Source organism: Ornithodoros turicata, chromosome 4, assembly GCF_037126465.1.
Source record: "Ornithodoros turicata isolate Travis chromosome 4, ASM3712646v1, whole genome shotgun sequence".
Lineage (NCBI taxonomy): Eukaryota > Metazoa > Arthropoda > Arachnida > Ixodida > Argasidae > Ornithodoros > Ornithodoros turicata.
In genome coordinates, this window is record NC_088204.1 from 78,469,788 (window position 1) to 78,494,168 (window position 24,381).

The 24,381-nt window shown below is 48.3% G+C and overlaps 2 protein-coding genes across 3 annotated transcripts in view; both read left to right on the forward strand.

The window, feature by feature from the left end:
* The window catches only part of LOC135392011 (sperm-specific sodium:proton exchanger-like), a 102,026-nt gene extending 88,791 nt beyond the window's left edge, over window positions 1–13,235 (forward strand). The window contains exons 4-25 of the mRNA XM_064622623.1: window positions 1,543–1,598; window positions 2,995–3,249; window positions 4,118–4,267; window positions 4,347–4,457; window positions 5,476–5,737; window positions 5,818–5,961; window positions 6,024–6,189; window positions 6,269–6,350; window positions 6,822–7,015; window positions 7,653–7,739; window positions 7,958–8,052; window positions 8,131–8,191; window positions 8,733–9,035; window positions 9,687–9,899; window positions 10,329–10,514; window positions 10,593–10,757; window positions 11,096–11,221; window positions 11,283–11,375; window positions 11,941–12,126; window positions 12,533–12,670; window positions 12,755–12,952; window positions 13,031–13,235. Coding sequence (XP_064478693.1) covers window positions 1,543–1,598; window positions 2,995–3,249; window positions 4,118–4,267; window positions 4,347–4,457; window positions 5,476–5,737; window positions 5,818–5,961; window positions 6,024–6,189; window positions 6,269–6,350; window positions 6,822–7,015; window positions 7,653–7,739; window positions 7,958–8,052; window positions 8,131–8,191; window positions 8,733–9,035; window positions 9,687–9,899; window positions 10,329–10,514; window positions 10,593–10,757; window positions 11,096–11,221; window positions 11,283–11,375; window positions 11,941–12,126; window positions 12,533–12,670; window positions 12,755–12,952; window positions 13,031–13,180 — 3,421 coding nt within the window. The 3' untranslated portion in view covers window positions 13,181–13,235. The remainder of the gene's footprint in view (window positions 1–1,542; window positions 1,599–2,994; window positions 3,250–4,117; window positions 4,268–4,346; window positions 4,458–5,475; window positions 5,738–5,817; window positions 5,962–6,023; window positions 6,190–6,268; window positions 6,351–6,821; window positions 7,016–7,652; window positions 7,740–7,957; window positions 8,053–8,130; window positions 8,192–8,732; window positions 9,036–9,686; window positions 9,900–10,328; window positions 10,515–10,592; window positions 10,758–11,095; window positions 11,222–11,282; window positions 11,376–11,940; window positions 12,127–12,532; window positions 12,671–12,754; window positions 12,953–13,030) is intronic.
* Window positions 13,236–19,863: 6,628 nt separating this feature from the next.
* The window catches only part of LOC135392014 (MAM and LDL-receptor class A domain-containing protein 1-like), a 118,538-nt gene continuing 114,020 nt past the window's right edge, over window positions 19,864–24,381 (forward strand). For both annotated transcript variants that reach the window (XM_064622626.1, XM_064622627.1), the window contains exon 1: window positions 19,864–20,103. In XM_064622626.1, coding sequence (XP_064478696.1) covers window positions 19,998–20,103 — 106 coding nt within the window. In that variant the 5' untranslated portion in view covers window positions 19,864–19,997. The remainder of the gene's footprint in view (window positions 20,104–24,381) is intronic.

Consider the following 24,381-nt stretch of genomic DNA (forward strand, 5'->3'; position numbering starts at 1 on the left):
AAGCAGAGCCGTTCATAGGGAGAGCCTGGACATTAGGAGGAGCCTAAGTTGAAGCGCGTCATGCGACGTCACGGCTAAACGACCTCCCTCTCCGTATTGACGCTGATCGTTGTTTACGATGCAAGGAAGGAAGGCACGTGCGTACACCGTCCTTCGAAAGTCCTATCTCCTTGAACTCTGTTTGGCAACAAAACCCCCCTTATCACAGGTGGCTGTGGCTCAATAAGCATTTCTGTAGATTACATTCACTGCGACAACAAAGCTGTCGACCAGCTAGCGGACAGCATCGAAATGGCGCGCACCAGATGGCTTATAAGCGGATTCTGCTTGGATTCATGCTTTTTGGGCGGCGCAACGACGACTCTGACGTCAAAATAGGCTCCACCCATCAGGCGGCAAAAGATCAGAGAATGACCAAACGCTCCCTGAATGGCTCTGTGAAATACACTCTTAAAAATGAGCTTCACCGCATAGCACGCTCCTAGCCAACCATTATCTCGAATGATATAGTTATCTGCCCTGATTTGTTGGAAACGGGAGGCGTATGCCTTTTTTGTGACACTTATGCTGTTCATAATTGTCACAAAAAAGGCGTACGCCTCCTGGTTCCAACAAATCAGGGCAGATAACTATACCTTTCGAGATGATGGTTGGATAGGAGCGTGCTATGCGGTGAAGTTCATTTCTAAGAGTGTAGGTGCTCCTTGAGTGCCGTGCGTCACAACGCCTTCTGTAGAGCAACGTTTCAGCAGCATCGCCATTTCTGGTTGTTAGGATTTCGGATCGGATGTTGGGTTCGGATTTTGGATTAGGATCGGTTGCTACGATTAGGATTAGGATTTTTGAATACGGGATTCGTACATCTTGTGTGCATCTTGCTTTTAGCAGACGTTCGCATAGTTTGCGGGGTATGTCATTTGTGTAGTTGACTTCAAAATATTTTCGGTTAACTCGCCATTTCCTGACCCTTTATTCTTCAACAAAAAAAGGAAAAAGAAGAAAAACAGCAGTCACACTGCTATAGCATCTCCCAATGTTCCATCTGCATTAACTGAATGCCGACACCGGTAGGCCTTTATAGGGGTGGCACCCGTTATACTATTAGTACAGTCATGATCTTTCCTGCTTTGTTTCCTCTTAGCTGCTTGCAGTTCTCTTGAGAAAAACGCGATGCGACACGCAATCGAAACGGTGGTAGATAACGAGCGTGTAGTTGCTTTATTTATGATGCACCAAATTGTACATTTCCCAATAAGATTATAACTCCTCCCCGCAGCCGCTTTTTCTTTTTTTTCAAACGTGATGGCGAAGCACGCTATTCAGGGCCACTTTGCGAAGGGCGACAAAAGCCTCTCCACTTGAGCCTCTCAACTTAACTATACCTTACAAGTGTTAGGGTCGCGAATGATCCTAGCGAGATAATAAACTCAGTTTAGAGACGAGGAACGGCTTATTGAACTCTAGGCCTTACGCGATGCCATTGCATGAAAGGCTTCTCTGACATCCACTGCCACTCTGTTCGCAACCGCCTTCTACTTACAGCCTATTCGAGAAAGAAATGAGCGTCTTGATGGTCCTCTGCGTCACGCTCGTGGCAGGTGAGTTGATCGAAAGTAAATTTTTTGTGTGTCTAGTGTAGAGATGCGAGCCCCGAAAAAAAAAATTCAGTTTTTTTTCTTCCTTCGTCTCCGGAAAATCCGCCCAAAATTTCCAGGCGACAAAATTCAAAAATGTAAATTTTCGTGCGTTCAATGCGTTCCAACCTGCCAACAAGTGTCTTAGGTGCCTCTAACCGCCAATAACCACCAACTTAGAGCTCCGTCTGGCTGATCTAAGCGATCGCCATCGCGTTCACATAATGTCTGAGTTCTGGTCGGAGTGGACGGGTTGTTCCAATTACCTATCTCTGAGTAGACAGCAGTCTCATGGGATGCTCTGCTCTGCATTTATGCCTAGAGGGTGAACACTACTAAAGCTTCTAGCTCATTGTATGCTGTGGCTTGGCCGGCAATACTTCATCTCAGCAGTAACCGCGTTTGTTTCCATTTTTTCCAATTTTTCGGAACCCCCCCCTCCCCGAAAGAAATCGTTTTTTTTAGCGATTCCAAATTTCCGGAAATTTTGCATCTCTAGTCTAGTGACGTTCGTAGCGCTCGCACCGTCCAAGCGTGTAACCATTACATAGTTTATTATGCGGACCATTTCATGACCAATAGCTCTTATTGGTATGTACGACGTGCCTAGGGGTGCTGCACACGGAGTCACCAGTGGTGATTGGTCAGCAAGATATGGATTTTGAAAGGAAAGAAGCGCGCACGCGGGCGTAGCTCTTTTCCAAGCTCACATAACGATGAACTTCTGAGTTATATCATTTGCAAAGCCACATAGCTCCTGTAAGACATTACTGGCCATGCGGGAACCCTAATGTAATCTCCAGTACAGTATTTTGTAAGGATTAACCAGGAATAAACAGGCTGATTACCGGTAGGGCACAAATGATGTGAGGGTATGAGTCTGACGGGTATAAGCACACGCGCACACACACATGCACTCACGCGCAAACACACACACACACACACACACGCACACGCTAGCCACAGTTGCTACGCGGCGCTAACATGAAAGTAAGAAAGTAAACACACGCACACGCAAACAAAGAAACAAATAAACAAAACGAGAACTTTGGTAGCGCGAGAGGTCTCAGAGTGTCAGTTCCAGGCGTCCACGTTCAGTGTTGCACAGGCGTCCACACTCTTGAAAAAGAGGGTGTACTTTAACTCCTCTTTTCTTGCCCCATATATCACTCCCCTTTTGGAGAGTACAATTACTCTCAAAAAGGAGTCTCGAAAAGGAAGGGTCACGCTTTAACTCCCTGCTGGAGAGTAATATTACTTTCCGGTATGGAGTGAGGGAGTAATGTTACTCCCTTGTGGGAATGAGGAGATTCCTTGTAGTCGTTGTTGAAGGAGTGAAATTCCGGAACTCCGTGTGCAGGATTATGCCGCGCTATGAAGAGCGTTGTCAACATTCCCATCGTGGCTGTGGTGGTGGCTTTAGGGTTTGGGGCGGGATTCCTAGTCAGCAAGTATGACGTCAAGGAGACCCTCCTTCCGGTCACGGACAACCACGTGCAAGAACTGCTGTTTCTGTACATGCCCACTATGGTGTTCACTGCTGCGTTTAGTCTGCGTTACCACCTCTTCTGGCAGTGCTTCTATCAGTGTTCCCTCATGGGCGTTGCGGGACTCGGTAAGTAATTAATGTTATCATTAATGTTAATGCCTCAATGCTTTGCCAGCCGAAAAGTTATGTTCTCGGCAAGCACTGCCTGACGTCCCTTGTGAAAGATCCTTGGTAAGGTCCATAGACCGCTGGTGCGTCTATGGTCTGATCGTCAGAACTCACACGCATACGACAAACATTCGGCTTTTCAGCTAGGTAAACAATAGATGCTTGTTCATAACGTTTCAGAATTGTCTACGACGGATGTGTCGATCGACTATTTCGAGGGTTACAATAGACGATTTTAAAAAGATGCGCGCTCCACCAAGCGCGCGGCGCAAAGCAGCATGGGAACTTTGAGGGACATTGCTCTGTCGTCTGCTTCAGTTATGGTTTACCCTGGCCGACGCTGCTGCTGCTGCGCACACCAGGAATGTTGTTGTTCTTCTTCTACCTCCGCCTCTGGCCGTCTCATAATGCTTTAAGGCGCTCTAGGTTCCCATGAGCCCTTGCGTGCCACAGGTGGCGCTTGCTTTTCTAAACTAAAAAGGTCTATACTTGCGAAACTTTCACTTGAAGCCTTTCCGAACAAAATTCGGATAATCTAGAAGCGCTTAACACGAGCAATACTACTGAACACGAAATTTAAAAAAGATGTTTAGTGTAACCGGCGAGACTATCTTCCAAGTACGTATGAACTCCTTTCAAAAGTTATTCGCGTTGTAGCTCTTATTCAATTACCTGACTCGACAGAGAACTTGTGTTGCGCGTTATGTCCTTATCTGTCGTGAAAGTCACAAACAGAATGTAAATTCCGTCATGGTCTTTGTAGTCAAACGGCGCGTACAAAACTAGGGTACGGGACGTTTTGGGATACATACGTGCTCTGTTTCAGGCTTCAGCACGATGCTCTACGTGTTGTACATGTTTGGAACACAGGACCAAGAGAAGAAAAACCGTACGAGCCGAGAGCTGTTCCTCATCAGTTTGGTGACTTGCAGCCCAGAGCCTATGTTCTCCTCAGACGTCAACATACTTTCCTCAGGTACAGGCTTACAAGACGCCGCCTCGGGCTTACAAGACGCCGATCGGAAAGTAGTAACTCCTGCGCTATTCTGTTTCAGCGAGGTCTCACATTCTAGAAACAATCATAATGGGCGAACCACTGATTGGCGTGACGGTTGTGTGGAGTGCTTTTCACCTGATGTACCTGAGGAACGCCCTAACCCCATACGGTATGTCTGTACGCGCGCGGTTGACCGTATATAGGCATGTAGAAGATAGCGTGCCAGACGAACGCCACGCATTACGGGTAGGTACTGGTAAGACGTCATTACAGAAGACAGACAACGTCATACACATACACTCTTAAAAATGAACTTCACCGCATAGCACGCTGCTAGCCAACCATCATCTCTAATGATATCGTTATCTGCCCTGATTTGTTGAAAACGGGGGGCGTACGCCTTTTTTGTGACAATTATGAACAGCATAAGTGTCACAGAAAAGGCGTACGCTCCCCGTTTTCAACAAATCAGGGCAGATAACGATATCATTCGAGATCATGGTTGGCTAGCAGCGTGCTATGCGGTGAAGTTCATTTTTAAGAGTGTAGTTCTGAAAATGGCCACGCCCATGGTTGGCGTGTTGTAACGTCTTTGGATCTCAGGGAGTAAAGGCCGTACACTAAAGGTCACCGACTCGAAACCCTAGGTCGACTCCGATAAGTGGAGGAAAGATGCATCAACTCAACTAGAGGAGCCACCGGGCTTCAGGGACACACCAGCGCTATACAGTGTAGTACCCGAGGAAAGCGCGAATTACTTTCACTGCCCGGAGACGTTTTGAGTCGTGGTCAGTGTTTGAATTACAAAAGCGGACTCGAGGAACAGCTCGAGTGGAGGGCCGAATCCAGGATCGCTTAGGCGTACGACCATAGGTTTATTCAATATTCTGGAAGGGAAAAAAAAGACACTTGAAAACAAAAGAAAAACGCTGGTCAAGCTCGCAATTATAACCTCATACTTTCTGGTCACTTACAGCGAAGTGCTAGAGACACCGGTAGACATCGGTGCTAAGTCCTACTGAGCCGTAAGGTACATGCTCAGTGAAGCGTGGCGGCAGAAATGGCGAGGACGACAACTATATACAGGCTTTGCGGCCAGTCCGTGTGATCGTCGTCCTTGTCTTTATTTCTCGCCGCTCTTCACTGAGCAGAGCTACTAAGCCATATATCTTATGACACGTTTTCAGAGTTCTGTATGAACCTACTGTGCACCCTGACTGTGGGTCCAATCCTGGGCAAGCTCGTGGGCCACTTGCTGGCGTTCCTTCTCATCACTCTGTCTCAAGACCTGCCGATTTGTTTTGTCGTGTCTCTCGTTACCGTGTTTGGAACGTGGGCCTTTTCCGAGACCTTTCTTTATGGGGCCGGAGTCACCACCATAATCTCTTTGGCGCTGACGACCAACGCTTCTTCGGCGTCGACCATCTTGAACCCAGTCGTGCTTCGAAAGTGCGTATATTTAGTGGCGTACGCAACGACTTTAACGGCGCCGTGCAACCTCACCTACAGTGGGTCTTTTCTCGATGCAGGTTCTGGATGCTGCTGCGCTTTGGATTCAACGTGATCATCGTCTTTATAACATCGTACAAGATCGGTCGGGACACGAGACCTTACCTCTCATCGAAAGACATGATGAGCCCCATCAATGCTTACGTCGCTAAAATCGGTGTTAGGTAATCAATCAATCAGGTAGTCAAGTAACGCCGAGACGCCACGTGGGTCAATTGTTTTGCAGGTTTATCACAACCATCGTGCTGTACCCGGCCCTTGCGACGGTGGGGTATGATTTGACCTGGCAACAATGTCTCATCGTTGCTTGGGCCAACTTCAAAGGCGCCCTTATGATTGGTCTTCGCTTATCTAAGACATTTCCAAACCTCGATCTCGTTTTTGCGCTCAAGGTATTGAGTTGAATATCACCTTCAGCAGTAGTCTATAGGTAGAATCCACTTGAATGCACTTATTGAATGCCCTACGCAGGAAGAGTTCGTGAGACTGGGTACATTATTCCTGGTGCAGCTCCTCAATACAACGACGCTACCGAAGCTCATGTCCATGCTTGGTAAGGAAAGCGTAATGCCCACCTCTACTCATGCCTACGTTGTGCGGCAAAGGCGAGACACACGCGGGGACAGGCACGACATCTGGGGGGAGATTCAAGCAGCGTCGCAGTCACAGGAGTGACACAAACCCGCCATTATTGTAACTACCCTCAAGCGGGTGCCTTTGGCAAAACTGCCATCTTGTCCTGGTCGCACGTAATAGAAAACATCATTTTGAGGTCATGTGACTTTGTTTGCATGTCGTTTTGACGCTTACCGACATATTTCCGTCGTGATAACGCCAAGAGATGAACGTATTTTGCCAGCGTAAACTATGCGGTGCTTCTTCCGCAACATTGAAGCACATTTCTCCTTAGGTTAAGTACATCGTATCCTTCGCGTATGCGTTCGCCCAGCAGGCTTTCGTCTGCGGAGCAATACATTGGATGCCACCCCTGTGGTCGTAGTTATTGAAGTCGTGTACATTGCAGGCCTGACGACGTTGTCAGACGTGGAGAAGGCCAACATGAACATGGTGATTCTTGCCCTCCGGAACACTGCTCGTTCCTCCATCAACTTTCAGCGTAGGGACAAGAAGTTCTCCGGGGCTGATTGGAAGTGGATTCAGATCCACACCTACATCGAGAATCCTTACGCCGGTGCCGAAGAGGAAGAGCATGTTTATGTACGGCTGTTCACTTTTACGTTGCTCACTTATACACTTGGACACTTCTTGCTCACGACTTGTAGATTGAGGCCGATCCTGCGCCGGGGCATTTAAAATGAATGAGCTGCGAGAATGTGGCGTTGGCAGAGCAGTTCGCAGATGTCTCCTTCGTAGCGTGACGTATTCCGGTGTCGTCCGCTAGGCAACGTCCGCAGACGATGGCGCAGATTATCGTATGGCGTAATGCACAGACGATATCAAAGATGTCGTCAGTCATAAAGTCACTGTACTATATCCTTCCCATTATCCATAGTAGTCATGTCAAGGTGGAAAGAGGCGTCCGGTCCGCCCAAGGTAGCGGGGTGCCAGGCGGATCAAAGGAGTGGGAAGGGTCCGGATGTCCTGACGTCACTCAATTTCTGTCGTTACATGTAGTTTCAATTGACCTCAGGCAGTGATGCTGTCCAAGGCAGGACACCCCGCCCCTCCCCCTTTTTTAAAGGCAGATCATGGATCCTGCCTCTGGCCTCAGGTCTACGGAATGGACAAGAACTGTCACATGATTTTACTGCGCATAGGCTACTTTCCACGGAAAGGGAAACAGCAATGTCGATAATGTTCCGGGCTTACAATGGATGTTGCGTGATTATTCCAGGAACACACGGACACGTACGTCCCAGCAAGAGTTTACCGTAACGCAGCAGCTCGAAAGGCCAGCTCCAGCATTTTGAGGCTGCAAAAGGTACTTATTAATCAAACTATTAATAGAACAAAACAGTTGCAGAAGTAGTTGAAGCGGAGGATAGCTAAAAGGTTGGTCTTCTTTGTAAGTACACTCCAGTGTCTTGATCCCCCTACGCGACTCGCAAGCATCACCAATCCTTGAGCCCGTGCAGCTCAATCCAATCCAATCCAATGCGTCAGTGACAAGTGGGAATCAATGCCCTAATTTTCTTTTAGGTGTGCTACAACAAGCAGTACGAAAGTGGCATGATTCACAAAAAGACCAAGACCACAATCCTGGCAGCGCTACAGTATCCAATGGAGAAAGAAACGTAAATTTGCCACCTTCGATATCCCATCCACGATGTTTATATGCCAATTCGGCCTCTGATTTTAGCATTTCTTTGCAGATATCTCAACTACCAAATGATGCAGCCCTACATAACCTTACCAGAATGGATTTATAAGCTGGTAAGTGGCACGCCAAAATTTACCGTGAAATACGCATTGCCATTTGACAATTTTTGTCTGAAAATAACACCTGTAAGCCGTGCAGGCAGAACTGAGTAAACATTCGAAGGACAATAATGAAATGTTCAGTAAAAGAAGGCTAGACCTACCTGTGCGAAAAATGCCCCGTAAGCTGGCACAACGTTGCCAGCAGTACTGGCAGACGACTTCAGAAAATCCCACAGAGTTGAGAGCAGCTTTCAAGTATGGAAACTTGGTTATCATCGGAAAGGAGGAGGCCTCCAAACTGTTCGGTTTCTCCCCTTTCGACCGATGCTCCACGAGGTGTCAAGATCGGCGAAAAGGAAAGTGGAGGTCTGTTCTCCCTTCCTTGTGACAATCTCCAAGGCTGCGATGCGTGCTCAAGGAGCGCTGGGGTTTCCTGAAATCGTCTATTAGGCCAATGTCACGCTCATCTTACCCTGCAACATGGAACGCATTATCGCAATCGCATGCATCGGTAATGAGCGGTGAGTGTCATGCTTCTGCCATCGCCTTGCAGAAATTGCTGGTGCAAAAGTTCGCTGGCTTTGAGGCGATTGAGAAGCGCCGTTGCATATCTCGGTCCCACTTTGAGGACGACGAGGAAGAGATCCCGGAACCGATGCATCTTCTCTGTGCCATGGTGAAAGAAGGCTGGTACCACGTCCTGGTAGGCTTCGTGGCCCTCGGATTCTCTCTGCTCTTGGCAGGGATGGCAATTTATCTGGATCAGAGCCGCTCTGGACGAGGCTACACCATGTCGCTCATCGTTACCATACAGGGCATCTACGTGCTCATCTACTCTCTAGAAATGGTCCTGACGGTACGCAATCTGCTTGCAGGCATCAGCCTACTTGAACAAACGTATGAACAATGAGGCTTGTGTAGTAGTACCGCACAAATGCGCGTTGAGTACACAGCAAACAAACAACTAAGCACATGCTTGTGGTCCAGACATCGATGCAGAGATCGATGCGTTGTCTTGAGGCATTTTGCTATCATTCGAAGGTTGAGGATTCAGTACGTTGCTTTTCCCGTACAACAGTTTAACGTATTCTCCTGCGCTGACCACGACAGTTAGCTCAGTCGCACCGCTGACATCTGACGCGCTTCCAGCTGGTCCCTGTGATTATTACTGCAACCATCTGAGCAGTAGTGCATACTTCATAGTCGCACTCTTGCCTCACTTTTGTACTGCATCGCTTCGGAGCTGTGACTATGAGCAGTCTACAGAGCTGGAGTAGGGGGTGGCGGGGGTTACCATGGCGACCCGGGCAGACGTCGGGGTCTGCATCTGTAAGTGGTAACAAGGCGACCTAAATGGTTCAACCCTGCCACCTCCTTGTCTTCAGCATGGTCACACGGTCCACACGGCCATGTCTCTGGTAGGCTACCGTTGCATGTTAGCACTGTGGATTTCCTACACGTCTATACCTTGACGACTCGTGCAGACTTCTCTTCGCTCACCGCGCAGGTCTACACGTACAGTGGCACATTACGAGTGGGCAAGGACGCTTGGAAGCAAGTGGACGTCACCCTCTTCCTGCTGGTGGTGATAGAATTCGTGCTCATCAGCCTCGTCACCATTCAAACGACGAAACCCAGTCGGGCATACGCGCTGTTTCTTCAGATCAGCTTCATAACACTCATCGCTTGTCGGACCATCAAGACCCTGCAGAAACGAGTGGTACGTTGTCACGTTGTGCTTTGATCTCGTGACCGCATCTAAGCGATATCAGTCTTCAATGCGTCTCGTGGAAGCATGCATATGATATGCTCCTTAATCAGACGCACATTAATCAGCCTGTGCAGCATTTGTTGAATGGGCGTTCTGTATGGTGGTTTGGTATAGGTTGTAATATTGTTGTACGATACAGTTGTTAAAGACGCAGTCGACCACGGCAAATAACGATGCCACTCGCTTCAACCCCGCGTAACTATTGTTACTGACGTGGGTGGGGTCGACAAGCCAAAAGAAACTGCCGAAGTAAGATACAGTCAAAGCAAGTTGAAAAGTAAAACTGTGGTCTTTAGCGTCTCGTTGAGCACTAGTAAGCTACTGAATGTTGTGAATACAGTAACTGTGACGTAAGAGCCCTTCATGGTGCCGTATCAGGTGATGTTTCTCTGGGTCCTGGACTTGTTGGACGGCGTGTTGAACAGGAAGCTTTTCTACGCGTACGATCTGAGCTGGGCGTACATCACCGCCGAAGATGAAGCCATGGCTAAAGTCTTCCGCTTTGTTCCAACGCCGCTGCTTGCGCTCATGATCCGAGAGAACAGCGGCTACAATAAGTTGCAGGTACACCGCTTGATTTCGGCTCGCCCTAGCTTTTTACTGCGTGACTTATGCGTGACCACTGTTCTACATTCCCTCTAGACCTTAAAGAATGTTGTTGACATTCAACAACGATACCCGAACATCGAGGTATCGACGAAAACGCGCCAAGCGGCACGAAGGATCCTCAACAAGGCCCTCGATGGCCTCAAGGAGCTACACGAAGGCGGTCTTCTGGACGACAAGCAGTACAGCCTTCTATATGGCGTACGTAATCCGTCTACATACCCTGTTGGTTGCGAAGAACCTTAGCTGCGGTACGGTTATTCTGTTACGATGTCTTGCAGTTACTTTGGCATCACTATGCCATATTGTTACTGTTCATGTCATGTATGCATGTCATGTCACTGTCATGTCTACCACTGACGCAAGCATCTGAGAAACAGCCGTTGCCAGCATAGAACGCCTACTACCATTGACGTCATCCAAGACAGTCCGCTGCTCTGTTCTGGATTGCCTCGTCCTCGTCGGGGAACAGAGCTCGGGACCTTCCCATCTGTCTTTGTAGCGGCACGTCACCTGCGGTATTTGTACTGCTCTTTCAGAACTTGACGTGGATGATCCAGAAAGCTGACGGTATGCCCACCAACATCATTGTCGGAAATGCCCCCCTCTGCACCATGCTGAGTGTACCATGGCTCACAAGAGACGTAGTCCCCAGCCTCTTGAGGGTAGCACAGCTGTCGAACTCCTGGCGGCAGCAAAGTATTGACCGTGATATTTTTGTTCTAGTCCTTCTACCAGTTCTTCGAAGAAGGAAAGGCCTTGGTTGAACGTGACCAGATGCACCAGTCTGTTCACATCATCTGCTCAGGGATCGTTCGGGTACGGTATCATGTACAGAAAAGTACAATCTGGACAGTTAACTGGAGTCCATATAAGCGTTCCATCGCAGCGGCAATCGCCATCTACAGCCAACACACCACCTAGATAGAGAAAGCCTGATTACGCGTCGACGTGACGTAACTAAGACCCAATCAGGATCGTGTTTTCAACGGCGGGAGCCAATCGCGAATGTGCTTTCAGCGGTCGTAACCACGGAGACTAACCACCGTCGTCTGCGAGTAGTGAACGTCCCCGCGCGTACTAAATGGCAACGGTCCCATACCTTTCTCAATACTGATTTTTCTGGAAAGCGTATTGCGCTCTTTGTCTATACAGATTCAGACTCATTCATCTGACAGGTTTCAAGTTAGCTGCAATCATTTGCGGGTTCTTGAATTCGCAGAAGGGCGAATCGCAGTAGCAGACGAATTCTGACTTGTCCGCGTAGCGAAGGGGAGAGGAGGCAATACGCAGGCCTTCTCTATCTAAGGTGGCGTTGCTACAGCACACCACGCAGAACACAATACAGCAGGCCGCGTTTATCGTATATATCCAATATCTCCAGGTGAGCGGCATAAATGAGGAACCGTGGAATCGCTCCGGCCACCTGAAGAACTCGGACTCTACGCACTACTACTTCAGCGAGGGTCCCTTCCAGGACTACTTAGTGGCACCGGAGACTCTTGGGCTGCTGGGATTCCTCACCGGCAAGCATTGCGTTTCGGACGCTTACTGCGAGACCGATGTCGAGGTATGTCCCCATCACAGTAGCGCTCAACCTGACTCCTGAAAGCCCCCCCCCCCTCCATGTTTTTTTTTGCATTGTGCTTTTATGGACATTGCATGGAATGTTGGCGGTGTACCCTGGTGATGAAACTCCCCAATCATCATTATCATCAAAGAAAGTTGTTGGCGTACTACATGACATTGCGTAGTAGGCGACATGCATTCATTTGTTTTTGCGTTCTTATGTTACGCCTTCACGAAGTGTATTGAGCTTGTTCTTCGAGAGCTTCCGATCCCGGCTACGTCAGTGGTGGGACGATCACGCCCTCCAGCGCACACGTGGAGCGAACCGCCTTTTGGCCGGGAAGACTCATGTACACCTTGCACGAAGTATGTAAAGCTTGTGTTTGCAAACATATCGTTTCCCGCAGATGTGTTGCATACCGATGAACGTTATGACAACGCTGGTCGAGCAACACCCGGAGCCACCGAGCCTTGTCTATCGTATGTGGTTCAGCATCGCCATTCGGATAGGTCTCGCTGTTCTGCTGAACCAAAAGTGCTACCAGGTAAAGAATCTATATTTTGAGTGTTTCCACCTGTGTCTTCTTTGTTGTCTTTGAATGAATTTCCACTCGGTCTATGATTGACAGGAATGGTCACATGACAAGCTGAAGCGGTTCTTGGAAAGCGGGATTATGCCGAACTTGTATTACGCCATTGACTTCTCCCTGGACGACGCCGTACAAGACGTCATCCTCGTACAAGGCCTAGTCCAGTGCGTAAAGACTCAAGAGACTTTTACCGGGCCGACGTACATTCCGCCAACAGTCCGCGATATGTTTCTACCGGTACGCACTGTGCATTGAACCCCCCCCCCCCCCCCCCTTAGTGTACCGCATTCGCAACATGTGTCCTCTCTATTCCAGGGCAATCCCCTGGAGAGGCCGAGACCCATCATGCTGATTACCACCATGATGCGATATCATCTGCCGACGGAGCTCGATTGGATGCACCAGTCACTGAGGCATTACGATTACATACGGAAGTCACGTAACACTCTCTCGAACACGGAATAGTCGTATGAAAGAGAATAATCTATTAAAATATTCGTGGTTATCCCCTCGAAGCCGAGGACTGAGGTACTGTGCGTGGCTCTAATTCTGTAACTATACCGTAACTGTCATCTGAGGCAATGGACGAAGTGATGCGAAGGTGCTTTACGGACTGCGAAGGTGTGACCTAGTGCATGCAGCATACATTCGCTGGTAGGTAGCACAAAGTTCATGCTGAAGAGTTCATGCGTAGTGGCAGGTTCAGATAGGTCTGTGCGCAATTCCCGGGCACAGGACGTCTGCGGACTAATCAGTCTGTGCTCAATGGCACAGTTGGCACGCGGTGTTAACGTGCAATAAAATGATGCCACTCAGCCACTCCATAGTCTAATCCACTGCGACGCACAGTGACGCAGTACGCTACATGACTGATGGAGCCTGTTGCTTCGATATGTGACACTGATAAGAGACGTATCAACGGTAACTGGCGCAGCGTGCTTACGTCCTTAAACCACTGCAGAGGGTCGAACCGAAAATGTTATTGGTTTGGTTCGGGTTCAGCTCTGTGGCCGACTCGCGTGGCTCAGTGGTGACCAGGGCCTAGCGTGCTGGCCATGTCACGTCGAGGCTGGGAGGTGCCCTTGCTCGAATCCCGGTGCCAGAGCTGTGCTTGTTTTTTTTTCACCTTTGTTTTCCTGAGACGCTTTCAGACATACGTCGGCACAGTTCCCATAGAAGACAGCCCAGGACGTACATTCCCCACGGCGTCAGGTCGTGACGTTGACCACCTCCGTGGCCGACAACTGCGAGCCCTTTCACCGTCACCACCACGGAAGGTAACTATACCGGTTCAAACCGGTTAATTCAAAATTTTTTGGTTCACGAGCTTGTTCAGTAATAGCGAGTTTTAGTACACTGGAAGGAATCTACGAAAACGATAGGATAAATGAAGCTATCAAATCGAGACTTAGCATATGATGTCACCCGCGTCACTGGCATATCGAGCGTTGGCTGAGGCCCGCACAGTGAGTACCTCCGTCTCTATCTAGATCTCGTATCTCCGCAGAGCCAATATGGCCGCGAGAACCTCACTAACGGCGTCACTGTGCCGCGTTTTCGTGGGGATCCTCGTTTCGGTTTCGTTTCTGTTACAGTAAAAACTCACATATTGGAATGAAAATGCGACTTACTTAGGACACACATGTCGTTTCCGTCATGCATTACCAGGAAATGTCAACGCTGGACATCCTCTTACACGTGGAATGCCTTGATACACAATATAATGTGCGTATACTGCTCGGGATCACCCCACGACACGGTTCGTTCAGTGAACACCAGGGGGCGACTCCTAAGCTTCTCGACGTCAATGGATCTGCAGGGCGACGTACACTATTCAAACAGACGGTGGTGCTTGTGGAGCTGTTTGCCGTAGTCGTCCACGCTCAGAACATCACCACATGGCATGGTGAATGCCATCCATCGCACAGGAATGTGGAAAACGCCGGGCGTACGCCTAACATAGCTGGGGGCAGAACAATATGTCATTCGTGATGATGGTTGGCTAAGAGCGTAGTATGCGGTGAAGTTCTGTTTAGGGTTTTCCTCAGACGCTTTCAGACATATGTCGGCACAGTTCCCTTAGAAGTCGGCCCAGGGCGCACATTTCCCCAGGGCGTCAGTCGTGACGTTGCCCACATACGTGAGGCCGACAACGGCAAGCCCTTTCACCATCACCACCAACACCATGTGTTTTAGGAGTGTACTCTTTTGGGGAAAGGTTGTCGCTGCCCTAACTGTAGTAGTCGTTTTGTCGAGCATAGGGAACAGGCACCACCGTACTGTAGCGTGAACGGCCGATTTTGCCTCATTGGGCAGGCATATGTAGGGCTTGTATACAGAAGGAGGCTATGGTCGAGGCTACAGCGCACGTTGAACGCCGGCCGAGCGTATAGGCCGAGGCGTTCGTGACCGTGGTTGTCTTGTAGCACAATGCCAGGAGGGACGCGTGGTCGCTGACATTCCTTCGTCAGCCTCCGTGCATTGGCGCGTGAAATATGGGCCACCACGAGCTTGGATGCAATGATGTACCGAACCTTACTCCCAAAGTGTTGCCACCAATTGCCTCGAGACTAGTTTCTATTCATGAGCCCGTAAAAACCATTCCAACAATCATATCTCCTTCACTTCAGTGAAACTTGGGGAAAGCCCCGGTTATCTCAAAGACTGGCAATACAGGATAACTATAGACGTTCATTGCTTCACCCGGTCTGAGATAGGATAAAAAGATACAAGGGGAATTACTGGGGTTGGGGGTGGGGGTGCTTCTGACATTCCCATTTGGTCTATATGTTGGGGACAGCGAATCTCAAGACCGTGAGGTTTTTGGCCCACAGCACAAACCGAGACTTGTCGCGAAAAACATTGGTGCCTACCCATGGAGCATTACTGCGTTTCAGCATCCTCTGGGGTTATGTCGGGGATGTCGGACTTCAAAATAGGAGACTTCAAACATGGGGGAGGTTCTGGCAAACTGTTTGCTCTGGTCGTGTTAAATCAGCGGCAGGGCCGAACGGGTTAAAGGCGTCCCGCACGTTGGTGATGGCCAAGGCCGTGCTGAAGACTGGGAAGTGGTGGTGAAGTGGTGAAGTCGAATTCTACCACGGGCTGTGCTGTCTGAGGTTTTCCCTGGGTTTTCCGAAGACTTTCCAGACGAGTGTCGGCACAGTTCCCCCTGAAGTCGGCCCAGGACGCGTATTAACTCCCCTTCCCCCACTCCTTCCTGTTGCCCTCTCTCCATCTGTTCGTATCTATACACCGCTCATAGCCACAGTTGCTTCGCGGTGCTAGCACACACTTTTTTTTAAATACGTAAACTTGAATAAACACCAGACTCGCATAAAAGTACACGCTCCCATACTGGTCCAGTCCTGGGCGAGTGCTTGTCCATAGCCTCCTATACACTCTGGAGGCTATGGCTTGTCCCATCTGGATGGCGCAGTTGCAGGAGTGACCGCTGTCGTTGGCAGACTGTCACATGACATTGCTTCACTCTACTAATTTAGCCAGTGGCTGACCTCTCCTTTATCTTCTCCTAGTTCTCAACTCACCCTGGTACTTGGCGTTTGGGTTACTTCAGAACGTGTTTGAGTGTGTAGATTATATGCGAAGCAGAACCCATTATGGGATCCAACCCAGCAGTCTTTTATTTTTTACTTATTTTTTACGTTGCAGTTCAAGTTCTCACAGGTAAAGCTGTGAAGGGACACTTGTTGGGTCAGTCGCAAGGAGGAAAGCGTGCGATCTTACTCACAAACTACTATATCGTATACTGTTGTGTACATAGTTACTAGGCTGTACCCCGACCGACTCCCCAACCGAGTCGAAATAAAGTTGTTGTTGTTATACACTGTGCGGTCCCTTCCTTTGGCTCGAGGCCGCGTATGCTGTGCTCCACTGCCATGTCAAAAGATACCCTTTATTAGATCACTTTCATATGAAAACGCATCAGTATAAGTTGCCTCTAAGATCGAAGTTACGTAAGTTACCCCCTAGAAACCTTTATTCGAGTACTGTATATTTTCAACAAGGACTGGCTTTTACCCTGCACTGCGATTCACCCCGTTCACGGTGACCCGGTTCCCCAAAGATGAGCAGACTTGGAATGAATGGACTCGAAAACCTCACTTTTATCACACATTCACTTTTCTGTTTACGAAGCATTTTGTTAATATCAGCGTGTCTCCCATTTCCACACGATTTCGGGTACTGTCTCAGACTGGCTTATAGCTCACCCTATAAAACCGGCTTACCTTTCTGCAGTTTGCAGAGGCACAACGTAAACTGTAGCCACTCACTTGTGGATTGAATTGCATCAGCGACGTCGTGCCAAGCATTGTAAAAGATAAACGAGGGGCGTAGTAGGCCGGGCCGCAAACACGAACACAAAAATCCATTCACCCCATCCAGTGCTTAAGCATTTTCGAAGAATCTAATTGCCTCTTTATCAATTTAAGATTATCTTATCGGGCACTTCTCCGGGGCAAGTTTTCATCACCCTCCTGTAAGCTCCAGTTAGAGGTAGTAATAATGAGCTGACGCAAGCTTGCGCCCTTTTATTTAGCACCGCGGTACAAGTGTTGCCATCAGCGCTGTGCACACTGGGGTAGCAGCAATAAGTGAGACAGAGAGACAGGGGATAGTATGCTTGGGCCAACTTCACTGTGCCACGCAATCGTTTTCTTACGCAGCGTGATCACGTGATGACCGCTAATAAACTGTGGCTATCAGCTCTGCACAAACATGGGTAGGTGGCGAGTGAACAGTAGGAAGAGGTGGTTAATGCGCCTTTTGGGCCGGCTTCAGGCGGATCCGCCTAGAAGGTCTGCCGGAACGGGAGGCATAACCTCAGACAGGCGCCTCTCAGAATTCATTCACCGGCCTCGGTGGCTCAGTCGGTAGCGTGTTCGCCTTCTGATCCCGAGATCGCGGGTTCGAACCCGGCCGAGGACGCCAGCAACTTGGTGGCAGGGTACAAGTTGCTTAGACACGCAGTCTTCCGCGAGGGACGTTAAATACGGGGTGCCGTGTGATGAGCTTTCATCGCACGTTAAAGAACCCTCAGGTGGGCAAAAGCAATCCACAGACCGACCGCTGTGGCGTCGCTCATGATCTCAGTTGTCTCGTGACGTAAACCCCCAATTATTATTATTATTATTATCAGAATTCATTCAATAAGAGATTAGTATTTGTGTAGTAGTGTAGCACCAGCGTCATCTTCATCACCAGCACCGCCATCGGTTGCGCGCAGCACTGCGGTGGGAGCCCTGTAGCACCAGCGTCATGCTGGTGCTACCGGTGCTGGCGATGAATATGGTGCTGGTGCTACAGTAGAGTACATTGTGCTATGCTGAGATCTCGTAACGGTGTCGTAGAGGTCATGTCACAGTTGTTCTCAAACTGTGGGTCGAGGCAGGTTAAGCACGGGGTCCGCGAAGCGGCTCCTGGACTTGAAAACGGGACAGCAACAGCTTCCGTTGAAGTCACTTCCCAAATTTTGGATGTAGTTCGTTACCGGGCCCACTGCGTTTTTGTAAAGAAAGAAGATAACTAGGTAAATGATATGTTTTTACCTGAAGCAGGAGCAAATTAGGAACGAAATTAAACAGGAATGACCCTCGTATATTGCGTGAAACGTATAAAAATTAAATTTTATCGCCCGTTTTTTAATGGCGCTCCGCCATCTTGGGTGAGGACCTTCTGACCTAACCCGAGGCACAGTCTCGACGCCCGCACCGCCTCCTGCGTGCCTGGGGGGGGCGGCGCCCCCCCCAGACCCCCCCCCAATCTGTACAACCTAACTTAACCCAACCTCACTAAAGTGAGGCGATTTAGCCCAATTCTCTTGCAAGTTTCGAATCCGTTAGGCTTAGCATTCCCGTGTTTCTCCTGTGTTAAAAGTGAATCAGATGGGGTTGTTGAAATGCCTATAAAAAAACTTCTGGTCCACAGAATTTTATAATTCTTACCTTTTTCGATTCAGTATATGAACTTCTTTCACTTCTACGCAATATTTACCTTTCAAACGCTTTCACAAATTTTTAAAAACGAGTGGTCCCGGTAACGAACTACACCCCAAATTTTGAACAGGCTTGACTGGAACGTAGACGCTCACGAGTACTGAAGCTGTGAGGATCCTTCTCCGCTTGGCCACGACATGCTTGTGCGAACTTGACTTATACTGAGGGTGACGTCCATGAAAACAAGGTACAAGTCGCAGCCCAACGTCGAGGCGGAACTGAGGGATGCTGTGGACAATCTCTGTCTTTGTTTTGATAAGCCCCGCTCCAAGAAACAAGCTCGATTTAGTCATTAGGAACAGTCAGTCCCGTTGTGATGTGCTAGTTTTATTTTTGCGATGCTTTCTAGCCCAGCGGATTCCCTCAAAGTGTCAAATAATAATCGAGCGCCGCATTTGTTGAATTTCGGTTCACGGCACGGTGTTTGCATCGTATTTCTTAAACACAAGAGGTCAGTTTGCACGTGGCATGGCCACGAGAGTACCCTGCTTTAGAGAGTACCCTGTGCTGTAGAGTACCCTGTGAAACGCGTAGGTTGCAATGGTGTCATCACAAAAACAGTGGACCACAGCGCCCACCCATGTAAATCTTGCGCTACTTTAATCATGGACTACTTCATTCTTTACGCTGTTGTCACATCATCATTAAACCCACGAACTCCTGCTCATCTGTGCCACTAACTAGCCTAGTAACTACCTTTACTAATAACAGTGTGCTACTAACTTCTTCAACTAACCCTTACTAGCCCTTCTATATGGTACGAGTGAGCCGGAGTAGGCGGCTCTACACTTGTGGAGCCACAATCTCAACTCAACCCAATTATATTATAACTCAAATTCCAATCAATGGTATAAATCAGGTAGGAGATTAAAAACGAAAGGTTTAGTTCAAAGTCGCTCTTTAATACGTCAACGGATTGCCATATTACATCAGAAAGAACACCATCGTGACTAAAAGCACACAAAAACCCATGGAATCAAATTGACCGAACGCCAACTGGTCATACAAAGCCTTAATCATGCGGGAAACGCCTCCCATTGTTATAGTGACTGATAAAGGATCATTCTTCTTTTCGTTCTTGACGCTACAAGCTCCTCCGTATCTTACCGTTTTTCTTATCGAAACGCGTGTTCTTGGCTCGCGGTTTTCACCTGGGGTATATTTTATTAACTCGCCCGCGTTGGTTGGACGTGGTGTTTCTGTCTTTGTCTCTGCGTCCGGTATGCACCGGGTTTAGACTCGGCCGCGGACGGGTTGCGTGTGCGATGGAACGGCCAAGACGACACCGCTTGGACAACGTCGTTCAGAGAGCGTGCTGTGCTCTCTTCTTTTTGACGTGTGCGGGATTGGTTACGCAAGCATTCGCCGACTGTAAGTATACGACGTTTCTTATTAATTTTCGTGGTAGCGCCGCGATTCAACTGTGGCTATAAACGGAGTAGACGTGGACAGACGGAGAGAGGACAACAGGGTTAAAGGAGTACAGACGGCTTTCAAAAAAAAAAAAATTCAGATTAAGATGAAAGTGTGTGTATGTCATTTTACCGAACGGCGCTAAAGGTTTTGATGTGTGCAATTTGTTTCACAGAAAAAAAAAAACTCACATAAAAACTCACATGTCACATAAACATGGGTCCGCGCCTTCACCCTTAACTCGCCACTCCGGGTATTACCATGAGGAGAAGGTACGGTGCCACGTCACCGATGCCGTTATAAGGAGAACTCGTTCCGGTTCGCCGGTCAGTCGGGGTCAGCACCTTGTCCCTTTGCCGCCGTAAACCCGTTTTGCCGAATCGTTACCGAGTCAGGAGAAAGGCTTTTTCAGAACCCCCGAACAGCCGAGTAGCAGCCGACACAGGAGTAGCAGACAACGTTTCTCTAGACCAATCAGCGAGCGCTCTCCTTATAGCGTCAGCGCGAGGTTCCATGCAGATCACAGGCCGGCACTGCTCTTCATCGCCGTTGCGCACGGTCGCTTTTTACGGCGTACTTTAAATTCAATTTCTGCGATAATTATGACTCTGTGGTGCAAATTACTTCGCATGGTGCATTTTACTGGCCCACTTAACAGTTTTATAGGATGAAAACAGGGCGTTAAAAATGACTTCTGTGCTACTTTAAGTGTCCATCCTGAGCCAGAGCCGTATATTAAAAGGGAGTCTGGCCATTAATGGGTCATGCCTATACCTGAAGCTCCACCCACTTTTTCAGCTTTCCGACCAATGAAGTCTTGAAATATGGGGCGCTATCAATAAACGTATCCTCACTATTTGTCCCCGTATCCAACATGGGCAGCGCCATTTTGGGTGGCAAGTGGATTGGATTGAAATGGATATACCTCTCGCAGTCTGCAAAACTAGTGGAGTTTTGGTGCAAATTTGATGAACGCCACCTAGGGAGCGTAAGGCACGTCGGGAATTGTCGTCTGCTTCCGTCATTGTACCGCTCCCGGCAGAACCACCTGCTGGGACACATTCTGTTGCCGGTATGATTTCTAAACAAGTCTACATGAATTGTTGGAATATAAAGGGCAAGAATGTTTATATCCATGAAATCCAGCAATTAAATATAAGATTGTACAGCACACTGCCGTTTTTGTTATGATTTCATTATGATCGCCGTGTTCACTAGGCCTAACACCGGCGACAAAACGTATTATTTTCAGTTAGATATCGGTGGATGAGCATTGGTTGAAACTGATTTCCGAGAAACGTACATGAGGATGTACATTTGCAGCGTAAAATCAGAGTAGTCTGTGAAAAAAATTTTTCACGAAATCCCCGCTTCACTGCGTTTGTTTTCGTCGCCATTTTGGGTGGCAGTAAGTTGTCGTGGCGACCCCCTTGGTAAAAAGGAAACCAATCAAAGAGGACCGAAACTGTGATTGACAGGTCGAGCCTCTTTTTGTGACTCCTTCCAATGGCCAGACTCCCTTTTAATATACGGCTCTGTCCTGAGCCGACTTCGCGCGTCCTCTGCCGGCCTTCAGCCGGAAGTTCTGACGGAAAACTACGGACAGCGCGGCCGGTGGGGGGATTCGAACCCACCCACCTTCGGTCTCCAGCGGCACGACCTTGGCTATACCACCATCGAGCGGGACGGACGCCTTAACCCGTTCGGCCATGCCGCAATGTTCTTTAATGTCACGGTGACGTGTACCGGGGAGTCTGTGGCCCTTATGTCTTTATTAAGAGAAGTCGTGTGTAGGAAATTCGTTGATGGGGGAGTGGAATTTTGCCGCATCCTACTCGTGCGATTGACGTTAACGTCTTCTGACCAGCAACACATGAATGATAAAGCTGAGGAAAATTGTTTAGTGTATCACGCGTTGTACTTTCGCGTGTTTTCTGGTAGCTTCCTGTGACATTTTACGAGAATCGTTGATAGGAAGACTTTTTATTAGTGATGGCAAGTAGTTTAACTACATGTAGTTAAACTACTAGTTAAACTACCTGATTGTAGATAAAAAAGTAGTTATCAAGTACTTGCAGAAATGTAGTGTGCAACTACTAGTTAAATTACTATTTCGAGTAGTTAACCACACACTCTAAGAAAAAAAGGAGTACTTTTACTCCTTTTGGGGACTAAATGCATTGCCACAAAAAATAGTCCCTTTCGGGAGTAAATGCATGGGAGTAAATGAATGTCACAGAGTGGAGACCGCATTTCAGGCGCTGTTGTAAGAGTCCCAGGTACATAATTGGTGTGCATGCATGAAAATACTTTGAAGCAAACCGTCAACCGTGATATATCGAGTGATATAAGCTCTTGCGCCATACTAGGGCACAATTTGCTAAGAAAGATGCGCTAACTGTTTCTTACTCTGTGTGGCTGAAAAGTTGCTACGTTGTCTGAGTTATACAGCCTTATGTCGTTCAGATTGACAGAGGGCACATATTTACGTAGACTGTCGCATTCAAGAGACCATTCTCGAAGTTTAGTGACAATTTGCAGTCCTGGGGAGTAAACGTCGGGACTAAATGTCGGGTTAGGGGACTAAAATGGGGAGTAATTGCAGACTAGGGGAGTAGAAGCTGCAATTACTCCCCGTTTTACTCCTTTTTTTCTTAGAGTGCAGTAGTTAGGTTACTGCAGGCGCCAACTACTTCCGATTTTGCCGCTAGCCTTACGGCACTATTGTGCTTCCGACTTTTACGTTGAGCTACTTGTTTGATGAGAACGTGGGTGCAGAGCAATTGTGCCGCGCATGTGTTCTAAACCTTCACTTTTATCGCTGCTTGTGATTCATATTTAGGTATCCAAGAACACTATAAAATGGGACTGGTGATGATGGACAACGTTGAGAAGTTAGAGATGTAGTTAAAATACATTGCAGTAGTTAAAGAAGTAGTTTTAACTACCTCCCCTGAAAAGTAGTTGAACTACTAGTTAAACTACTCCATCGCGAAATAGTTAATAGTTACAGTTAAACTACTGTAGAAGTAGTTAGTGGCCGTCACTGCTTTCTACGACGTCATTTATTCTTTAGAGCTATACGGTGAAGCGGTGAAGGAAGCACTAGAGTCACTAAATAACCTACGCTTCAGAGTATCGACACTGAGTTCCAAGAGCGAGCATGCGCCATCTTGTTTCCGCGCCACGGTACCCACGCGCTTGCGCAGTTCAGAGCCGTTTATAGGGAGAGTTTGGCCATTAGGAGGAGCCTAAGTTGAAGCGCGTCATGCAACGTCACGGCTAAGCCACCTCCCTCGCCGTGCTCTATTGTTGTCCAGTTGTCAGCCGGTCGCCGACGCCATATTGATGCTGATCGTTGTTTACGATGCCAGGAGGGAAGACACGTGCGTGCATTGTCCTTCGAAAGCCCTTCGTCCTTGAACTCTTTCAGTTTGGCAACAAAACCCCCCTTTATCAGAGGTGGTTGTGGGTCATAAGCCGGTTACTCTTGTAAATTTCATTCATTGCGACAACAAAGCTGACGGACAGCATCAATATGGCGCGCATCAGATGGCTGATAAGCGGATTCTGCTTGGATTCAGGCTTTTTGGGCGGCGCAACGACGACTCTGACGTCAAAATAGGCTCCACCCACGAGGCGGCAAAAGATCAGAGAATGGCCAAACTCTCCCTATAAATGGCTCTGGCGCAGTTTAGCGCACTGTGCCATCTATCGTGCGCGGGTGAAATGTTCCTTTCGTTTATAAGCACCAGTTGACGGCCTTGAGCTCACCTTGACATCCTCGGGACGCTCTGGTGGACAATACATGGATTATCGCATGGATTATTACATGGATTATCGCATGGATTATTACATGGATTATCGCACAACAATCATACACGTTTCTCTATCACACAGGGAGCATTATGTTAGCCGTCTTTGATGCACTCCCTTGGACCTCAGTGTCGGTATACTCTGAAGCGAAGCTTATTTTGTGACTCTACACTCTTAGAAATGAACTTCATCGCATAGCACGCTCCTAGCCAACCATCATCTGGAATGATATCATTATCTGCCCTGATTTGTTGAAAACGGGAGCCGTACGCCTTTTTTGTGACAATTATGAACAGCATAAGCGTCACAGAAAAGGCCGGAGCCTGTGAGGCGCTCGACACGGAAGCGAGGACACTGACGTCATTTCCGCACGAAATTACCGGTGACCTATTGTTTCGTACGCAGAGAATGATCCATGCG